The sequence below is a fragment of the Dendrobates tinctorius genome, unplaced genomic scaffold (genome assembly GCF_039654945.1).
Source record: "Dendrobates tinctorius isolate UK_male_01 unplaced genomic scaffold, ASM3965494v1 ptg000323l, whole genome shotgun sequence".
Taxonomy (NCBI): domain Eukaryota; kingdom Metazoa; phylum Chordata; class Amphibia; order Anura; family Dendrobatidae; genus Dendrobates; species Dendrobates tinctorius.
Genome location: NW_027361990.1, coordinates 96,028 through 116,702, shown reverse-complemented (window position 1 = coordinate 116,702; position 20,675 = coordinate 96,028). Strand labels below are relative to the sequence as shown.

General features: G+C 45.6%; 1 protein-coding gene across 3 annotated transcripts in view; it reads left to right on the top strand.

The window, feature by feature from the left end:
- LOC141074092 (uncharacterized) overlaps positions 1-17,611 on the top strand; it is a 70,392-nt gene extending 52,781 nt beyond the window's left edge. For 2 of the 3 annotated variants that reach the window (XM_073561608.1, XM_073561607.1), the window contains 12 exons: positions 6,383-6,582; positions 6,835-6,972; positions 7,095-7,224; positions 8,692-10,090; positions 11,139-11,280; positions 11,835-11,993; positions 12,448-12,500; positions 13,254-13,429; positions 14,449-14,843; positions 15,387-15,483; positions 16,535-16,727; positions 17,283-17,611. In XM_073561608.1, the coding sequence (XP_073417709.1) occupies positions 6,383-6,582; positions 6,835-6,972; positions 7,095-7,224; positions 8,692-10,090; positions 11,139-11,280; positions 11,835-11,993; positions 12,448-12,500; positions 13,254-13,429; positions 14,449-14,843; positions 15,387-15,483; positions 16,535-16,727; positions 17,283-17,434 (3,234 nt within the window). In that variant the 3' untranslated portion in view covers positions 17,435-17,611. Of the gene's footprint in view, positions 1-3,300; positions 3,452-6,382; positions 6,583-6,834; positions 6,973-7,094; positions 7,225-8,691; positions 10,091-11,138; positions 11,281-11,834; positions 11,994-12,447; positions 12,501-13,253; positions 13,430-14,448; positions 14,844-15,386; positions 15,484-16,534; positions 16,728-17,282 lie in introns of those variants that run through there. The other variant, XM_073561609.1, reaches the window with a different exon arrangement.
- The last annotated feature ends 3,064 nt before the right edge of the window (positions 17,612-20,675 follow it).

Below are 20,675 nucleotides of genomic sequence, written 5' to 3'. Positions count from 1 at the left end.
GCTGCTATAAAAGGAAGGTGTTAATAAAGAGGTCGCACCTCGCTCCATTAAGGGGGAGAGATGGGTCGAGTTAAAAGTGTAAAATCAACTTTATACATCATCGTTATATTTAAGGATGCACAAAATTAGGTATAAAAGTTAGAATTTTCTCAGATTTTACTGTTGCTCCAAATCCCTCATTGTTTTTGCGCCATCTTTACTGCAACTAATTTATCATTTGTGACGTCTTTGTGAAATGTCACAGCATTTTTGCACATGGTCCCCCCTACCCGGGCGGAGCACAAGATCTGTCAATTGCTTTTTCTCGCAGCTGAAGTCTAACGTGGGACATTGTATTATTGTGCGACAATTTACTCTTGATAAGAGCAAAAGAGCAACAAAAACTCATTTCAAATTGTTTCAAATTAATTAAACCCCATGAGTCATTCTTATCAATTTGGCGCAATGTCCACAAACGTAAACACAGAAATTACAGAAAAATGACCTAAAACTATACGCAATTGATTAATGAAGGCTTTAAAGTAAAACCTCGTCAGGACGATATTGCGTATCGTGTCCTTTGTCCCCGACAAACCTATAAACAATGGACTTTCAAACAAGACCGATCTGGATGATTACTCGCAAGGTGACACAACCCTATGGTAGTACAAAACGTCACCCAATTAGGACCTCCAGCTAGAGGAGCAGCGGGAGCCATGCTGTCCCATGAGGGCTCACTATTTACCAGTAGGACATATTTGGTCTGAGGATTTTTTCAATGCCATCTTTATTTTACAGTGGTTCCTCCGCTTCTATGATGTCCATGTGTTCTTTAAAGGATTAGGAAAATGTGGTCACCCGTGTTATCAGCTATGGCCATCGTTATGTTGGGCATTGTAGTGTCCTGAGATGATGTGTTATGGCATCAATGCAGTCAGTCATGGCGGTGCTCACCGCTGGGCGAGGTCTTGTATCTGTAGAAAGTAATATGTGCCCTGGTCACAGAGTTATAGAAAAGGTCACAAGTCAGCTAGATTCAACATGGAATCCGTGATATACTGACCCCTTCTGAAACCATGCCTTCTTCCACATCGCCTGCACCGTGTGTGCGCTCTCTTTTTCCGCTTGTATCTTTTTCTCTTGTGGTGTTTTCGATAAGACATGGTTTGCCATGACATGATGCTTTCTGGTGGAGTTCTCAGGTTGGTAACGTATGGGCCATAAAGCTCATAGACCGAGTTTATGTCATAGAGCAAGACGATTGTGACTGCATCAGTCATTGTGTAGTCACCATGGAACAGACCGCAGTAAGGTGGCAAGTGATGACCCTATGCAGTGAGAAGGAACGGCCTACAGTGAGGCCATCTCTGCTTTTCACCAAGTTTATTTCACTAATCTTGTATTTTAGACAAAAGGTCACATTTTCTTGATGCAGACCATCTTCTCAGGTTAGTGAAAAAATTATTAAATTTCAGCTCACCACTGTGACGACCGTTTAAGATGCTCCAGCACGGATGTAGTTCAGTCCAAACTAAGCACAGCTGCGAGCATTGGAGGAACAGCAGTAGACGTTTTTGCCCCAAAAAAATCTTAATATTTAAAATATTTAATGAATGAAAACGTTACATATAAAGACAATATATAAAATTCAGCCCTCACCCCCCCCCCCCAAACTACACATTTCGGCGGATGCCTTTATCAAGTTGGAAAAACTCTCCTTGTTTGGCTCTTCTTAGGTTGACGACCATCTTCTTAGAAAATGTTCTTAGAGTGCAGAATATCTTCTCAAGGTGCAAACCATCATGTAAGGGTTCAAACTATTTTTTCAAGGTGCAGACAATCTTGTCAGGGTGCAGACTATGTTGTCAACGTGCAGACTAGTTTTTCAAGGTACAGACCATCTGTGCAAACCATCTTATCAGGGTACATACTATCTTCTCAAAGTTAGAACTACCTTATCACGCTGCAGACCATTTTGTAAGTGTGCAGACCATATCCTAATGGACCCCCGGAGGAAGGCGCTGCGCCAAAACGCGCGTTGGGGTGCGAGGAGCCACGGTCGTTTAAGTTAAACCCTTCAAGCACCTATATTTTGTTTTGCACAACTGTTCTGCTCCTTTTATTCTTGTGGTGTTTTACCCCCTTAGAGTTCTTTGTAACCGTTTTAGTGGTGGTCTATATGGATGACACTATTTGCTTACCTGTTACATAGGATCTTCATGTTAAGCACTAATACATTATAGCTTTACTCCTTATATTGGATCTTTATGTCAGCACAATGCACTTGCACTTTCTTTAGCAGACTTTATTTATCATGTAGTTGTCCTGACTGGTATGCCTTTTTCTTTTTACTGTAGTTCCTTTTTGGTTGTCTGTACCACTGTCATCCTTGTTTTTATCATGTTTCTATATGGTTCTTTTGATCTTTAATTAATTTTGTAATTTTGCATGAGCTGTGCTTTCTCCTTGTTTGATTTTCCGTTTCCTAATGGTGCCCATCATCTAATCTTGTGGGCCTTCTTTGTAGACCGCAGACCATCTTTGCAGAGTACATTAGTTGCCATAAGTAAGTACTGTATATGTAAAAAAAAAAAAAAAAATACAAAGCAAAAGTGTCCTGTGCCTCTGAGTGGACACGTTCCCCCACATGCATGGGGATGACCTTAGGCCTTATGCATGTGTCCAGACAGTAGAACTTGAAGAAATATGGCTTCCACAAGTCCTAATGTGAGAGCGTTCCAAGACCTAGCAAGTGGTTACCCGGTTATGCAAAATTCCCAAACACCTGGGACTGCCCTGCGAAGGAACCATGCCAGACCCTATGCGGAGAGTTATTATTCGGTTCTTGCTGCTGTACCTGATCTGTTAAAGTTGAACGTCTCATAGTCCGTGTGCGGAACCGTAAAGCTTATCTGCCGAGAACATACATCATGGTTATAAGCTTGTAACTGCTGCCATTACTAGCTGCTGCTCTATCCCAAACAACCTCATATATGTCCATGCTTTTCATGGTAGCAGAAGGAATCTACGCCTAGATTTGGGTTTCTCCAGTGAATGGAGCTGTTTTTTTTGTATTCTTAAGACGTGGCCTGTGAATGTGGTGATTTTCCAATGATATTTAGGTAACTAGCTGAGAACGCTTTATCTGTAATAACAAATCGTTTATAACTTCCCCATTGCGGTCGCTGATGTGAGGTATATATGGGACACATTAATAATCTTGCAGATAATGGACAGGTGAAGATAGGGCTGTTATCTCATGGTGGGAATTTCCTGCTGCAGATCGTTCACCCATTCATTACGCTTCATGTATATAAAGTTTGCACATATCACATTTGTTACTGACGCAGCTATGGCCGGGCTTCAGGTCTTCATCCTGTGCGCTGCCATCTTCACGGCCGTGTCCGGGTCCCACATGCAGGGTGGAACCATATCTTTCAAGGCGACTGAGAAAACACAAACTGGATGGCTGGTAGGACAGGTTATTTATAGGAAATGCTGCATTTAGACATGAAATTACTGAAAAATGAAGCTAATTCTGCCAGAAAAGTATTATTTCGCAATGTTATAATTTGAGTATTTAATTGAAATGTATTATAAAAAATGTTTTAGTTTCCCTACACACTAGGAAAAAGTTCACTAAGACCACAGCTTTAGGTGAGATTGGCTGTACATCTAAAGTTTATGGGTCCTACAAATTCTCAACCCAACAGAAGATGTCAGATGATTGAAGGACCTGGCATGGACAATTACAATGCTACCTCAAAGGTCTGGAGGGAGATGTAAGTCTGGAAGGGGACAGGGGAGTCTATATGGGACAGAAGAGTCTTGATGTGAAGAAAGGAGTCTAAATGAAAGGGGTTTGGGATAGGACAGAGGGTTCTAGATGAGACAGATGAGTCTGGAGTTGGCAGAAGGGTCTGGAAGGAAACAGAAAGACCTGGAAGATGAAAGAGAGGGCAGAGAAGTCTAGAGTGGACAGATAAGTCTAGAGGATACCAAGGTCTAGGAGAGGGCAGAGATGGCTAGGTATGTTTGTAGGGGACATAAGGAAGAGGAGTTGGAGAGTATAAAGGTCAGGAGAAGTATACAGATGACAGAGGTCTGTGTAGGTTTGGAGGTAGCAGAGGAGGCTGGAGTTGGCAGAATGGTCTTGAAGAAGACAGAAAGAACTGGAAAGGACAGAGGGCAGATAAGTCTGGAGGGGACAGAAGAGTCTGGATGAAACAAAGTTCTGGAAAAGGATAATATTCAGATAGTTAGGACTAGGGAGGTTTGAAGGGGAGATGGGTCTGGGGGAGGACAGAGTGTTCTACAGGAGTCTGGAGTTGGTAGAAGAGTCTGGAAGAAAACAAAGATCTGACGGAGATAGAGGGGGCAGAGAAGTCTAGAGTGGACAGAAGAGTCTGGAGGAAACAAAGTTCCGGAAAACGACAGAGATGTCTAGGTAGTTATAGAGAACTAGGGAGGTTTGAAGGGGAGATGGGTTTGGAGGACAGAGAGTTCTACAGGAGTCTGGAGTTGGCAGAAGGGTCTTGAAGATAAAGATGTGGAGGAGACAGAGAAGTCTAGAGTGAACAGAAGAGTCTGGAGGAAACAAAGGTCTAGGAGAGGAAAGAGATGTTTGGGTATGTTTCTAGGTGACAGAAGAGCCTGAAGTATAAAGAGAAGAATAAAGATGGCAGAGGTTTATGTAGGTTTGGAGGTAACAGAGGAGTCTGGAGGAGGCAGAAGGGTCTTGAAGAAGACAAAAAGATCTGGAAGGGACAGAATAGTCTGGAAGAAACAAAGTTCTGGAAAAGGACAAAGATGTCCAGGTAGTTACAGATGACTAAAGAGGTTTGAAGGGGAGATGGTTCTGGAGGCGGACAGAAAGTTCTACAGGAGTCTGGAGATGGCAGAAGGGTGTGGAAGAAGACAAGATCTGAAGGAATCAGAGGACAGAGAAGTCTAGAGTGGACAAAAGATTCTGTAGGAAACAAAGATCTAGGAAAGGACAGAGATGTCTGAGTATGTATGTAGGGGACTGAAGGTTCTGGAGGAGTTGGAGCGGATAGAGGTCAGGAGAAGTATAAAGATTAGAGGTCTGTGTAGGTTTGGAGGTAACATGTCTGGAGGAGGCTGAAGTTGGCAGAAGGGCCTGGAAGGGACAGAGAGGGTAGAGAAGTCTGGATGGGACAGAAGAGTCTGTAAGAAACGAATTTCTAGGAGAGGACAGAGATGTCTGGGTGAGTTTGGAGGGGACAGAAGGGTCTGAAGTAGAAAAAGGAGTTGGAGGGGATAGTGGTCACTCGCACTTTCGAAGATTGGAAGGAAAGTAATGTGAAATTCCTGCTCTTCCCCCTGATATGTTTGCTGGCTTTTTCAGGAATATGGAACTCCACAGCTAAATATGTCTGGCAGAATACGGAGATCACTTCCAGTATTACATGAAATGCAATCGATCACACATATGTGAAGGAATGTAGCGGATTTTTTTCGGTTCGGATTGCTTCATCCTAATGGGAGTTACAACTGAATATTTGGGGGTCTCTTTCCAGTGAATCTCCCCATAGCGTCTATCAGGCATTTATGTCTTATCCTTTTAAAGGAGCTGTTTGCTTTGCTCGGTCTATTCTTTTTAGAAGAGACCCTATAAATCAAGTGATCACTGGGTATCCCACAGCTGGGACCTAGGATGATCCCAATTCTCAATGCAAAGTTTGTTCTTGGGGGATGCGGTTCCCCAGCACACAAGGCACAATTTGGTCAATTTGTGTTTTATTAAAGGGTGGGCAGATACTGGTGGGATAATCGAGAACTCTCCAGGGGATGATGACAGCTCTATACACTAGCGGACCCATGTACTTTTACTAGATCCATGTTACAGTTTTCAACATAATTCAGCTATGATACTGCGATGTGCAGGAGGCATTGGATGCAACCATCTGATAATCTCGTCATATTACAGTGGAATAAATGGCGCTATATAAATGCATAATAATAATAAAAAATCTTATGTCCTGATAACATTGGAATATTTTGTAGGAATCTGAGAAAATCGCATCGATTATCATCTGAGTTGGTGTGAATTTATTTGCATGTTGTATCCCATCGGTTACTACAGTGGTCTCCGGCCTCAGCACAGGACGGCCTCATACCTGCCGTCATCCCCGGCTCTTCTTATGATTAAGTTGATGTCATCGTTGCGGTGTGACGTATATGCGACATCGCAGCAGGCGGGATGAGCAAAAGAAGAGCCAGGGATGGCGGCAGATATGAGGCCGTCTTACCGCTCCTGCGCTGAGGCCGGAGACCACTGTAGTAACCGATGAGATACAACGTGCAAATAAATTTGCGCTAACTCTAATCACAAATTATCAGGAAGCTATTGACATTTTTGTTCTTGCTGATTACCTTTCAGGTTGATTTTACATATAAATCATCTTTCATTGATAATTACGAAGAGCATTTTTACTGGAATTGCATTTCTGGTAACTGCGGTTCTGAGATTAATCGTTGGCTGGAACCTGTGGAGAACAGAACCTCACACCCGATCCGTTGGTTCCAGTATGAAGGATATATAAGGAGACGTGTGGACACTGATTATCCCTTCCAACTAGTGTAAGATCCTTGGTCGGGAGTTGGGGTAGATTTCTTATCTGGCTGCCATGTACACTCACTGACTGCCATGGTGAAGTTATGATGGCAGGATCATAGCTCTTCTTTTCTGTTGGAAACTTGATAGGCAGGATTACATTATTTTCAGCAACAGCCATAATAATAATGTTCCCACGAATAGATGATGCTTCCCTGTATTATTTTATTTCTTACACTTGATATATTCAATACAATCTTTTATCTTTGTCTCCACAGGGAAAGCAGCTGCTGTTGGATCTACAATATCTATAATGTAAACGGGTGGCAGCTGACGGCCTCTGTGGATTTAGGAATCAGATCTGATACTCTGACGCCTAACTCCTCACCTGTGACCAGCATCATACCGATCCTAAGGTATGGCCTTGTTCTACTGCCGCCATAACCAGAATGATAAATCTTTTCTAATATTAATTTTATACTTTTTATTTGTGTGCTATGTTGAATATTTTTCACAACTTTGTTTTGTTTTTTTTTAGGATACCTCGGAATTGTGCAACCACCATTAATTTATTAGGACACGACCCTGATGGAGACTTTGTGTCGTGCCGATATGGACATTACTATGGAGAGTGCAGTTCGTGTTACTCGAGTTTTTACGTAGATGAAGTAAGACAATACATTGGGTGAACATCAAAGATCTCTAGCTCGGCCACGCCTCGGCTGGAGCTCAAATGATATCTTAACTTTATGGGACTCTCAAAAAACTTATTATAAAGTCATGTGGAGTTTAAAGAAGATTTAGATTCAGGGTATTTTAATTTTTTTCCGACAAGGGGTGTAACAAGTAACCATGTGGCACCACAGCAAGCCTTGTGATAGTGCTTCGCTCTATCAGCAGATAGTTGTCCTGCTCCTGTCACTGCCACCTTATTCGTCCTATGGAGCCCAGTCATTGTCCTGTTGGAAGGTGAACCCCTACACCCCAATCTCAAGTCTAGTTCTACATCTCACCAGAGCAACTTTTTCCACATGGTTGCTGTGTCCCATACATGGCATGTGAAAGAAGGGGCACTGGTCACATGAGACTAAAGGAGAATATTTTAGCTAAATGCAAAACCCGGTGTGTTGGAACACTAACTCTGCACATCACCCTGAAAACACCATCCCCACCGTCACACATGGTGGTGGCAGCTTCATGCTGTGCAGAGGCTTTTCTCAGGGAAGCTGCTCAGAGAATTAGCGTGTGCCCTAATACTTGTGTCTCTATACGTTTCTGTAAATTAAGTAACAAAAACACTATAAACACAGGATTTTAACCACCACCCACATTAATACATGAATAAATGTCCTGGGCAGGGGTCTGCAAGTGGTAGGGGGCTCAGGAGCTGAGCTCTGGCCGCGGCTGTTAACCATTTAGATGCTGCAGTCAATTTCTGACAGTGGCATTCAAATGGAGAGATTGCTGGTGAATGTGTGCTCCGGCTTCTTTCGGCCCAGGCAACGTAATCATGAGGTACTGATGACTTACTGTCACAGCCAGGGACCCGCTGAAGTCCACCGTCACTGCCATCTCGGTCCTCCTGGGAAGCCCAGTGAGTAAGGATTTTTCATGTATATACTCCATTACTGTGGATTTACAGTATATAGTACAAGAAATCAAACGATCGCAGGTTCAAGACCCCTAGGGAGACTAAAAAGTAATGGAAAAAAATAATAAGTTTTTAAATGTATCGAAAAAATGTCTAAAAATTTAAACACGACCCTTTTTTAAGTAGAAAGAAAGGGAAAAAATAAACTTATTTGGTATTACCACGTTTGGAAAAGTCTGATCTATCAAAACATAAATAAATTCACAGACAAGGTAAAAAATGTAAAGAAACAAAAACCTATACATCAAAGTTTTGGTCACCTCACCTCCCTAACAGAACACAGAACATGTAAAAAAAAAAAAATGGTAAAAATAAACAAATCGGCTCACCACGGAAAAAACAGTCACACAGCAACATAGACAGAAATGTCATAAGTTATTGGTCTTGGAAGAAGGGGAGGAGAAAACAAAAGTGCGAAAATGGAAGATTCCCTGGTGATTAATATCTGATCTCTGGTATAACCTGTACACCATCTTTCCTCCAGAGTCGCTGCACCTTGTCTGTTCCATCATCGATGAACTCTGGATCCTACGTGGTGGAATTAATTCTGGAAGACTTTCCAAAAAGCGGCATCGACCTCACCTACAAGTATGGATCGACGGTTTACAAATACCCCAACTTCAATCGTAAAAGACGAGAACTACCCAAGGATTCCCAGAAATATTACTGGTACTGGAGTAGCACCCCATATTATGGAGATTTTTGGACAACAGAATCCGTCACAATCACATCTTCTGCTGTAGAGGTGGAAATCTCTACAGATATGAGCACTGTCCCATATTATTATACTACTGATCAGTCCATTACAGAAGTCTCAACTCATGAAGAGTCCACTATGCAAACCGAGCCCGGGACTGTGTATGAGACTGTGTCCACGACTATGTCCTCGGATGTGCATGAGACTGTGTCCGAGGCTGTGCATGAGACTGTGTCCGAGGCTGTGCATGAGACTGTGACCTCGGCCGTGTCCGAGAATGTATATGACACTGTGTCCACGGCTGTGTATGAGACTGTTTCCCAGGATGTGTATGAGACAGTGTCCACGACTGTGCCCAGGACTGTGTATGACACCGTGTCCACGGCTGTGTATGAGACTGTTTCCCAGGATGTGTATGAGACAGTGTCCACGACTGTGCCCAGGACTGTGTATGACACCGTGTCCACGGCTGTGTATGAGACTGTTTCCCAGGATGTGTATGAGACATTGTCCACGACTGTGCCCAGGACTGTGTATGACACCGTGTCCACGGCTGTGTATGAGACTGTTTCCCAGGATGTGTATGAGACAGTGTCCACGACTGTGCCCAGGACTGTGTATGACACCGTGTCCACGGCTGTGTATGAGACTGTTTCCCAGGATGTGTATGAGACATTGTCCTCGGATGTGCATGAGACTGTGTATGACACCGTGTCCACGACTGTGTATGAGACTGTTTCCCAGGATGTGTATGAGACATTGTCCACGACTGTGCCCGGGACTGTGTATGACACCGTGTCCACGGCTGTGTATGAGACTGTTTCCCAGGATGTGTATGAGACATTGTCCACGACTGTGCCCGGGACTGTGTATGACACCGTGTCCACGGCTGTGTATGAGACTGTTTCCCAGGATGTGTATGAGACAGTGTCCACGACTGTGCCCGGGACTGTGTATGACACCGTGTCCACGGCAGTGTATGAGACTGTGGCTCTAACTGAGGCTATAACCGAGACTGTGGCCGAGACTTGGGAAAACACTGTGACTGAGACTTCAACCTCAAGTGCCATCGACATTTCGACTGAGTGGACTTCACCATACGTTACAACAGACATTTATTATTCATCTTACCAGCCGCCTTCTTGGAATTCCCTGAGCAAGATTTCTCTGCAGTTTATAGTGGAAGGTAAGAATAATGTCTCATGACTTATGTGGCACGGGATCCTAATACATCACAGACGTCATACTTAAAGGAAAACAAAAAAAAACTTTGTAGAAAAAATCCAGCTCCCCGCAGTAGAATCCAGTGGCCGTGCACAGAAAAGAAGTTCGTGTTAGCAGCAAACAAGTGATATCAAAGAGGGAGAGGTATCCAGCAACAGATCCATCGGTGAATAATTATGGCCATATTCGTGGCCATGAGTTTCCCGGGTTACTTGACTTTTTTCTAGACTAATGGCTTTATACCATGATTTTAACCATGTTATACACTAAAGATTTTTGTTTTTAAATAATTATTCACCGATGGATCTGTTGCTGGATACCTCTCCCTCTTTGTCACACTTAAAGGGTATGTTCTCCCTTATCCATTTGATAGGGGATGACATCCTGGTTGCTGGGGCTCCAATCACTTGGATCCCCACCATTCCCGATAACAGTGGTCTGAAAAGCCCCATTTGAATGGGACGGAGGCCAAACGTGCACTAGACTTCATTCATGCTTGGTGGCATCAGCGGAGATAGTGGAGCGCTGCGCTCGGCTGGTCTTCAGCACTGGAGCAGAGGGGAGCACGATCAGCGTGCGCTCCATTCAGACAACGCTTTTCAAATCCCCGTTATGAGGATCAGTGGGGGTTCCAGCGATCGGACCCTCAGTGATCAGCAACTTTTCCTCTATCCAATGGATTGGAGAGAGAGTCAAACTTGGCAAAACCCCTTTAAGTCATGATAATGCCACGATTTTACTCCAGCCTAGAAGCCACCGTATTGACAAGACCACCCCCAAAATGAAAAATTGTCTTAAAGAGGGGCGGTCTTCATGAGTCAGCATGGGATGCGATGGAACTGAAGACCAGGACTAGATAAAGCACGCTGATGCACATTTTCCCCATTTTGAAAAAAAAATAAATAGAATATTTGGTAATTTTTGCACAGATCTGAAGGAAAATTTCCATAATTTTGTAAACTTGCAGTCAGACTTTAGGCTTTACCACCTGTTTTGTTCTTCCCTCCCAGTCACCAGCTCGGCTCCCTCCTGTACACTCGGGGATTACAGACCAAAATTCGTCTCCCCGACTCCATATCACGGGGAGAAGCTGCTGACGCATGCCGGGAGCGCAGTCCAGCTCCACCTGTCGGCACAAGCCGCGTACGAAAGGTAAGACGTGTGTCGGAGGGCCAGAGCCGACAACCTTCACCGAGGACCACAACACCATTATCCCCTTTCTGTCTTTTCATTTTTGTCCTTTTGTTTTTACCTTCCCTTTAAGTGGTCAAAATAAGTGAGAAATTCTTGAAAAAAAAAAAGTTTTTCTTGTGTCGACATTTTCCAGGATCTGTAACCTTTTAATTTTTCAGCTGATGCAGCTGTGTGGGGTCTTGTTTTTTTGTGGGGTGAACTGACAAGTCTATTGACACCATTGTGGGGGTAGATACGGCATTTTCATCGCTATTTATTGTACTTTTTCACTGAGTTGTAGTGATCAAAAACCACAATTTCAGTTTTCTCTAATATCTACTGATCGGATTAATTCAATTTTTCTTTAAAAAAACTGGACATTTTTAAAGAAACAGCGCCACACCTGTCTATGGGTTGTGTGTGGTATTGCAGCACATTTCCATAGAAGTGATGGGCTCCGAGCCTGCACGCTCTGCGCTCACAACCAGGAGCATTCTTTTGTTTGCTTTATTTTGTGTTCCTATTTTTTGCAGTATTTCAGATTTCCTGGTCAGCGGTCCACCGGGCATAACCAAATCATTTACCGGCTCGTCCAGGTCTACTACGAGGAGCATGGTGGCGGAATGGACTCCGTCAGAAAACAACGTGGGAGACCATATACCGTTCTGCTTTGTAGCAGAGACTTACGGCGGGTCAGTGACTTCTGTGACATTTCTGGCTTTGCAGGGTTTCTTGGAGCACTCGGTGCAGCAGGTTGCCTGGGCGGCCTGAAGTAGACCATGTGTGATCACCGGGAGTCCTAATGGTGCCCCACGTACCTAATATTGCAAACGTTTCAATTGCAAATATGTCTATTTCCATTTATAAAGCATAGACCATTCACACCGGTGTTAAAGATGTTGTCCAAGGGCAGGATGGTGAATTTCTCTCAAAATAGACTCACCCCGTCTACTCTTTGTGTCTGGTATTGCAACTCAGCTTTATTAAAGTCAATGTCGCAAAGCTGCGATACCACAGATCACCAGACGAGGGCTGGCGCTGCTACGCAGCCATGTTTTTCTAATCCTAGACAACCCCTTTAATGTAGCATGTGTAGACTTACATTGTCCTGCATATTGTCTGATATTGCTGACATTTTTCTACCAGGTATCAGTCTGAGATGCGTTGCGTCATTGTCGTGGTGGGGCCCAACCACTTAGGTATGAACTGATATAGACAACTGTATAACAACATAGTTGGGGAATAAACTCAGGGTGGAGCGCCAACTTTTGGGTGCAACGGTTGGCACATGAGGACGCTCAGCAAATTTATTGTCTCTTCTCATATTGATGATGCAAATTTCACATCCAGTGGCGTAACTAGCGTCTGATGGGCCCCAGTGCAAAAATAGGACCTGGGGCCCCACCTCCATGTTGGTCATATGTATGTGTCCTTGTATCATTCTCGATCCTAAAAATACACGTGTACACCCCCCATGTATTGGTGGCCTCATCCTGGCACCTGCCTGTAATAATGTCCCCCATCCTGGCCCCTTCTTGTAATAATATTCCCCGTCCTTGCCCCTTTCTGTAATAATGAAGAGGAAAAATTCAGCGTAAGAAGCAGGTAACTAAAATGTACAATTTTATTAAAAAAATAAATCACATGCAAAAAAGCATGGGAAGTGCGGTTTTTAACACTTTAATAACTGCCTTGTACGTCACATCTACGAGTGGTCGTCTCCTGAAGAAGAAGCGCTCGACACTTTGAAATGCGTCAGAAAAAAATGCAAGATCAATAATATCCTGTGAATTGACACCTTCAATAATCGGCAGCGAGGGGAGAATCCACAAATGCTTCCATAGCTTCGTTTTATAGCGGGGGCTGTTCTCTGGTCATACCCGCCACGTGCATGGTCTTCGCTATCAGGACGCGCAGGTGCATTATTTCATGTTTCTGATCCTCCCGTCTAGATAACATGGAGCTGACCTGCCATGAGAACACCATGACCCTAATTGTGGGGAAGTCGTCCGATCACGAACTTTATGAGAACCAGTTCCGCCTGAACGATCCGCAGTGTCTGGTGAGCTCCAACAGCACTCACCTGATTGCCAGCGTCACCTACAACTCCTGCGGGACGGAGACCGAGGTAATGACGGATGAATGTCCGTACAAACGCTCTTATTATAGTGGGACACCCTGCAAACATAGGAAACCATTGCTTCACTTTACTGCACCAGGGCATCCATAAAATCATTCCCCAAGGACCAGTCTGTCCATTAAGTCATTCCCTGAGGACCGGTCCTTCCATTAAATCATTCCCAGAGGACCGGTCCGTCCATTAAATAATTCCCAGAGGACCGGTCCATCCATTAAATCATTCCCTGAGGACTGTTCCATCCATTAAGTCATTCCCTGCGGACCAGTCCGTCCATTAAATCATTCCCTGAGGACCAGTTCGTCCATTAAATCATTCCCTGATGACCAGTCCATCCATTAAATCATTCCCTGAGGACCAGTCCGTCCATTAAGTCATTCCCTGACTACCGGTCCTTCCATTAAATCATTCCCAGAGGACCGGTCCGTCCATTAAATCATTCCCAGAGGACCGGTCCGTCCATTAAATCATTCCCTGAGGACCGGTCCATCCATTAAGTCATTCTCTGAGAACCAGTCCGTCCATTAAATCATTCCCTGAGGACCAGTTTGTCCATTAAATCATTCCCTGATGACCAGTCCGTCCATTAAGTCATTCCCTGAGGACCGGTCCTTCCATTAAATCATTCCCAGAGGACCGGTCCGTCCATTAAATCATTCCCAGAGGACCGGTCCGTCCATTAAATCATTCCCAGAGGACCGGTCCGTCCATTAAATCATTCCCAGAGGACCGCTCCGTCCATTAAATCATTCCCAGAGGACCGGTTCGTCCATTAAATCATTCCCTGAAGACCAGTCCATCCATTAAATCAATCCCTGAAGACCAGTCTATGCATTAAGTCATTCCCTGAGGACCAGTCCGTCCATTAAATCATTCCCTGAGGACCAGTCCGTCCATTAAATCATTCCCTGAGGATCGGTCCATCCATGAAATCATTCTACAAGTTGACCACCTCAGGTTGGTATGTACGGTTACCCCCTGAGAGTGACATGTTTTACCTTCTCATACAGGAAACAGAGGACGCCATCGTCTTTAAAAACCAGGCCACGTCCTTCAGCGACTCGCTCAGCGTCATCACCAGGTTACATGGCGTGTCCATCCCCTTTAATTGCTCCTTCCCCAAAAAGAGTCGGGTCTCTGCCTCATTCCACGCCCACAAGTCGGATTACGTGTTTACGGAGGCCGGATTCGGGAAGTTCACCTACAAGTTCCAGTTCTATACCGACGACCGCTTTGTGGATGTGGAGACGCAGGTTCCGCTGGAGACGACGCTGCGGGAACTACTCTACATGGAGATTCAGGTCTCCTCCTCAGTCCCTAATGTCCAGTTATTTGTGGAGTCCTGTAAAGCCACGCCACACGACAACCCCAGCGATCCCACCTTCTACGACCTCATACAGAACGGGTAAATGCATTTATTTACTGCCCTGATGCTCGATTTAAGTTGTTTTTCATGGTTTGGGGATTTTTTTTTCTTCTAATGGGGACATTTTCCCGTCCACGCGGACCAGTGCTGCTCACTCCTAGGGGCCGCCGTCTCCTCATTCTGCTGATTGTGGGGTCCTGGGAATCGATCACAAAGGATAGGCCATCAATGATAACACTTAGCTACTCTCTCTATGGCACCGCAGAGGGCTAATGCCAAAGGACTAGGCACAGGACTTTGCATCTGTCACAGCAGGGGCCCCAGACTGGGATAAAAGGGCTCCATTCTGCCGATCGGTGCAGATCCAAGAGATCGGACCCCCAGTGATCTATAAGTTATCGCTGATCCTCTTGAAGGGGCTCTGTGGGACTTCAGTATTGATGACCTATCCTTAGTAAGGGACATCAGTATCAGATTGGGGGAGTGCCGACTCCCGATCTCCTGACTGAAGGGGCCCAGAAAACCCTAGAAGTCATCAAAAGCCACCGGTTTGCATGCTAACCCTAATCCTCAATATTGCAGATGCATAAAGGATGAAACTCTGGTGGTCTATTCTGCAAACAGGACGGAGTACAGATTTGCTGTCGAGGCCTTTGCATTTATTGGAGACTACAGTGAAGTAAGTTAATGTAAATTAAAGGGGAAGTCCGGTGTAGGAAACCCTTTTCCATACACCCTACTAGGAAGCTCTGAATTGATGGAGGTGGTCACGTCGATCGTCTCTTGCCCTTGAGGGTCCATCCTGTCCTGTATTATTAGAGATGAGCAAATCAGATCACAGGACCCTGATCCACCGGTCACGTCATAGTCCGTGTCGGCCGGATGGGAGCTCTGTGCACCTCTGCCTGCCGTCAGCCCCAGCGCCTCTTATATGTATGCTTGGAGTGGTACACACCGGGGCTCCTAATCAGAAGAGGCGCTGGCAGGTAGAAGGCGTTTTGCAGAGCTCCTGTCGGCTTTTGGCCTACTGACGTGGCCGCTGGACCAGGGTCTTGTGAAGCCATTCACTCTTTTCTACAGACCACCCAATAATGTGAATGAACGCTGTGTAGTATTGGTACCATTTCAGCTTTTCTTCTTAATAATTAACCACATTTATCCTTGGAGATCGCGTTACTTTTGAAATTTGGAGACTGACGGAAAAAGTTGCAAAGGTTTTGTTATTGCAAATTAAAAAATGTCATAAACTGGAGATAAATGGAGTCAGATGGAGCGTAGCTCCCTGCGCTGCCGTACAGACTGCATACCGCTAGTGGTAGCCGAACAGGCAAGTACCGGGGTTGTCCTCTGAAATGTCACCAGCCCATTGCTTCTTGCATTATCCCCTCCGGCCATGGGTACCGAGTAGAAACAAAATGCTGTCTCCATAGCTCTCAAGGTGATGGCAGTCACATACCGGTGACCAGACCGCCGTCCTGCCTGGGTATGCCCCAGACATTCCAGAATCCAGGACCAACTATTTTTTTAGTGGGATTTCCCGAGCCTTGAATTTGCCAAGATTATATCCAGAAAATGGGGAGAGCTTGGGCAAATTCAGGGCTGTTGGCAGCGACTTATTCTGGTGATTTACACAGGTGACCGCCACTCCGGCTGCACGGTGCAGAGGGTCGGGAGTCAGCTGCTGATATGTCAGCATTAATTGTGTTTCTCTTCTGTTATTGATTCCTTAGGTTTATATGAGTTGCACAGTTGTATTATGTAAACTCGGAGAGACGGGTACTCGCTGCAGCCAAGGCTGCATCGCTAAGTCCATGGGGGGCGCTAACAGACAGAGACACCGGAGATCAGTGACCTCAGAGTCTCAGCAGCACTTCATCTCGCAGGGTCCCCTCCGGATGAAGAGACAATTGCCGAGTGATGGAGGTGAGAACCACAAAGGGGTGCGGAGGTAGCAGCTGAAGCCGGGCCCTGGTGAATGAGGGGGCTAATGGGCACCATGCCACGAGACACATTCTAGGTGGGGACCCTCTTACAGCGTTAGCACTAGGGGCCAGGGGCGCCTCTGCTGCTGTTCTCATCATAATTCAGCCTTATGGGAGATTGGTTCGCCACTTAACGAACTGTGATGCGTACATCCATCACAGGTCGGGTGCCTGTGCAGAGCGAGCTCAGGACCTGAGCCTGCTACATATACGGTAGGTGCCGGCTGTGATCATACCATATACCAGCAATTTGGTAAGATTATTCAACCTTAGCATCCATTTGCATATTCAGCAATGCAGAGAGCAGGATGCGGAAACGCAGGGAATGAGAGCAGTTGGGGGGCGATGTCCATAATGCAGCATGCGTGTAGCTGAACATTTACAGCTGCGCCTTTAACCCCAGAAGATGACGGGTATGGTGGCAGGGATGCTTACAGCCGTGCAGCCACGTTCATGGCCCATTGTACCCCATTCTGATTTGTATTTTTCCCCACAGATAACGATACGTCGGCATCTCTGCATGTGAACACCCTGGTGATCTCGATATCGGGCGCAGCTGTGGTCGCATCACTCGGATTCATCGTTTACGTCTATACAAAAAGAGTCCGATTCTCCGGTTACAACTTGCTAAAGACTGAAGACTTCTGAGACGAATTTTGTGAAAAAAATTAATTTTAAAACTTGAGTGTAAAACAAATAAATGTGAAATAATTACGAATATTCTCAGTCAAACACCGGACGAATCTGGGGGAAATTGTCTATATCCGTGGCACAATGGTAAATGTAAGGATGCTAGCGTTATATAAAGCCTATTTCTGCTATAAAGTCTCCATCTTGGTGTCCTAACGATCGTATCCCCGTGTTATATAAATGTTCTAGAGGTTACATCACTGTAGACATTACGGAGCCCCCGCCGTGCTTCACTGTAGACATAACCGAGCCCCCGCCGTGCTTCACTGTAGACATAACCGAGCCCCCGCCGTGCTTCACTGTAGACCACCAAGTCTCCACCGTGCTTCACCGTAGGCATTACTGAGCCCCCCGCTGTGCTTCACTGAAGACATGACTGAGCCCCCGCTGTGCTTCACTGTAGACATCACCAAGCCCCCGCCGTGCTTCACTGTAGACATTACCGAGCCCCCGCCGTGCTTCACTGTAGACCACCAAGTCTCCACCGTGCTTCACCGTAGGCATTACTGAGCCCCCCGCTGTGCTTCACTGAAGACATGACTGAGCCCCCGCTGTGCTTCACTGTAGACATCACCAAGCCCCCGCCGTGCTTCACTGTAGACATTACCGAGCCCCCCCGCTGTGCTTCGCTGAAGACATGACTGAGCCACCCGCCGTGCTTCACTGTAGAGATAGATCAATGAGCCCCTGCTGTGCTTCACTGTAGACATCACCGAGCCCCTGCTGTGCTTCACTGTAGACATCACCGAGCCCCTGCTGTGCTTCACTGTAGACATAGATCACTGAGCCCACGCCGTCCTTCACTGTAGAGATATATCACTGAGCCCCCACTGTGCTTCACTGTAGACATTACCGAGCCCCCCGCTGTGCTTCGCTGAAGACATGACTGAGCCCCCCGCCGTGCTTCACTGTAGATAGATCACTGAGCCCCCACTGTGCTTCACTGTAGACAGCACCGAGCCCCCACTGTGCTTCACTGTAGAGATAGATCACTGAGCCCCCGCCATTCTTCACTGTAGAGATAGATCACTGAGCCCCCGCTGTGCTTCACTGTAGACATCACTGAGCCCCCGCTGTGCTTCATTGTAGAGATAGTTCACTGAGCCCCCGCTGGGCTTCACTGTAGACATCACTGAGCCCCCGTCGTCCTTCACTGTAGAGATAGATCACTGAGCCCCCGCTGGGCTTCCCTGTAGACGTCACCGAGCCCCCACTGTGCATCTCTGTAGAGATCACTGAGCCAACACTGTGCTTCACTGTAGACATCACCGAGCCCCCGGCGTGCTTCACTGTAGACATCACCGAGCCCCCGCTGTGCTTCACTGTAGAGGTCACTGAGCCCCCACTGTGCATCTCTGTAGAGATCACCGAGCCCCCGCTGTGCTTCACTGTAGAGATCACCGAGCCCCCGCTGTGCTTCACTGTAGAGATCACCGAGCCGCCCCTGTGCATCACTGTAAAGATCCCAGAGCTCCCGCTGTGCTTCACTGTAGACATCACTGAGCCCCCGTATACTTCACTGTAGAGATCACCGAGCCCCCACCGTGCTTCACTGTAGAGATCACCGATCCAACACTGTGCTTCACTGTAGACATCACTGGGTCCCCGACTTGCTTCACTGTAGAGATCACAGAGCCCCCACCGTGCTTCACTGTAGACATCACCGAGCTTCACTGTAGATATCAACGAGCCCCCCCTGTGCTTCACTCTAGAATCATAGAATCATAGAATCGTAGAGTTGGAAGGGACCTCCTGGGCCATCTGGTCCAACCCCCTGCTCAAAGCAGGATTCGCTAAATCATCCCAGTTAGATGTCTGTCCAGCCTCTGTTTGAAGACTTCCATTGAAGGAGAACTCACCACTTCTCGTGGCAGCCTGTTCCACTCATTGATCACTCTAACTGTCAAAAAGTTTTTTCTAATATCTAATCTGTGTCTCCTCCCATTCAGCTTCATCCCATTGCTTCTAGTCTTTCCTTGTGCAAATGAGAATAAAGTTGATCCTTCTACAATGTGACAGCCCTTTAGATATTTGTAGACAGCTATTAAGTCTCCTCTCAGTCTTCTCTTTTGCAAACTAAACATTCCCAAATCCTGCAACCTTTCCTCATAAGACAGGGTTTGCAGACCGGTCACCATTCTGGTCGCTCTTTTCTGAACTTGCTCCAGTTTGTTGATGTCTTTTTTAAAATGTGGTGCCCAAAATTGGACACAATATTCCAGATGAGGTCTGACCAAAGAGGAGTAGAGGGAAATAATGACTTCACGTGATCTAGACTGTATGCTTCTGTTAATACATCCTAGAATTGCATTTGCCTTTTTTGCTGCTGCATCACACTGTTGACTCATATTCAGTCTGTGATCTATTAGTATACCCAAGTCTTTTTCACCTGTGCTGTCACTTAGCCCTATTCCTCCCATTCTATATATGCTTTTTTCATTTTTATTGCCCAGATGTAGTACTTTGCATTTCTCCCTGTTAAAAACCATTCTGTTAGTTGCTGCCCACTTCTCCAGTTTATTTAAATCTTTTTGAATCCTCTCTCTCTCTTCTCTAGTATTAGCTATCCCTCCTAGCTTTGTGTCATCAGCAAATTTAATCAGTTTACCCTCAATTCCTTCATCTAAATCGTTGATAAAGATGTTGAACAATACAGGGCCCAGGACAGAGCCCTGTGGTACCCCACTTGAGACATTCTTCCAACTGGATGTGCAGCCATTTACGACCACTCTTTGGGTCCGATCACTAAGCCAGTTATGAATCCACCTAACAGTTGCCTTGTCCATTCCATACTTAGTCATTTTTTCAATAAGGATTGTATGAGAGACTTTGTCAAATGCTTTGCTGAAGTCAAGATATACTATATCTACAGCATTTCCTTGATCCACCCAATCAGTAATACCATCATAGAAGGAAATTAAATTAGTCTGACATGACTTATTAGTTACAAACCCATGCTGACTCTGTTTAATCACTTCATTCTTATCCAGGTATTGACATACATGTTGTTTAATAATTTGTTCAAAGATCTTTCCTGGTATAGAAGTCAGACTCACCGGCCTATAGTTGCCTGGGTCCACCTTCTTCCCCTTTTTGAAGATAGGAACAACATTTGCTCTTCTCCAGTCTTCTGGCACTTCTCCTGTTCTCCAAGAATTTTCAAAGATTATGGAGAGGGGTTCAAAAATTTCTTCTGCTA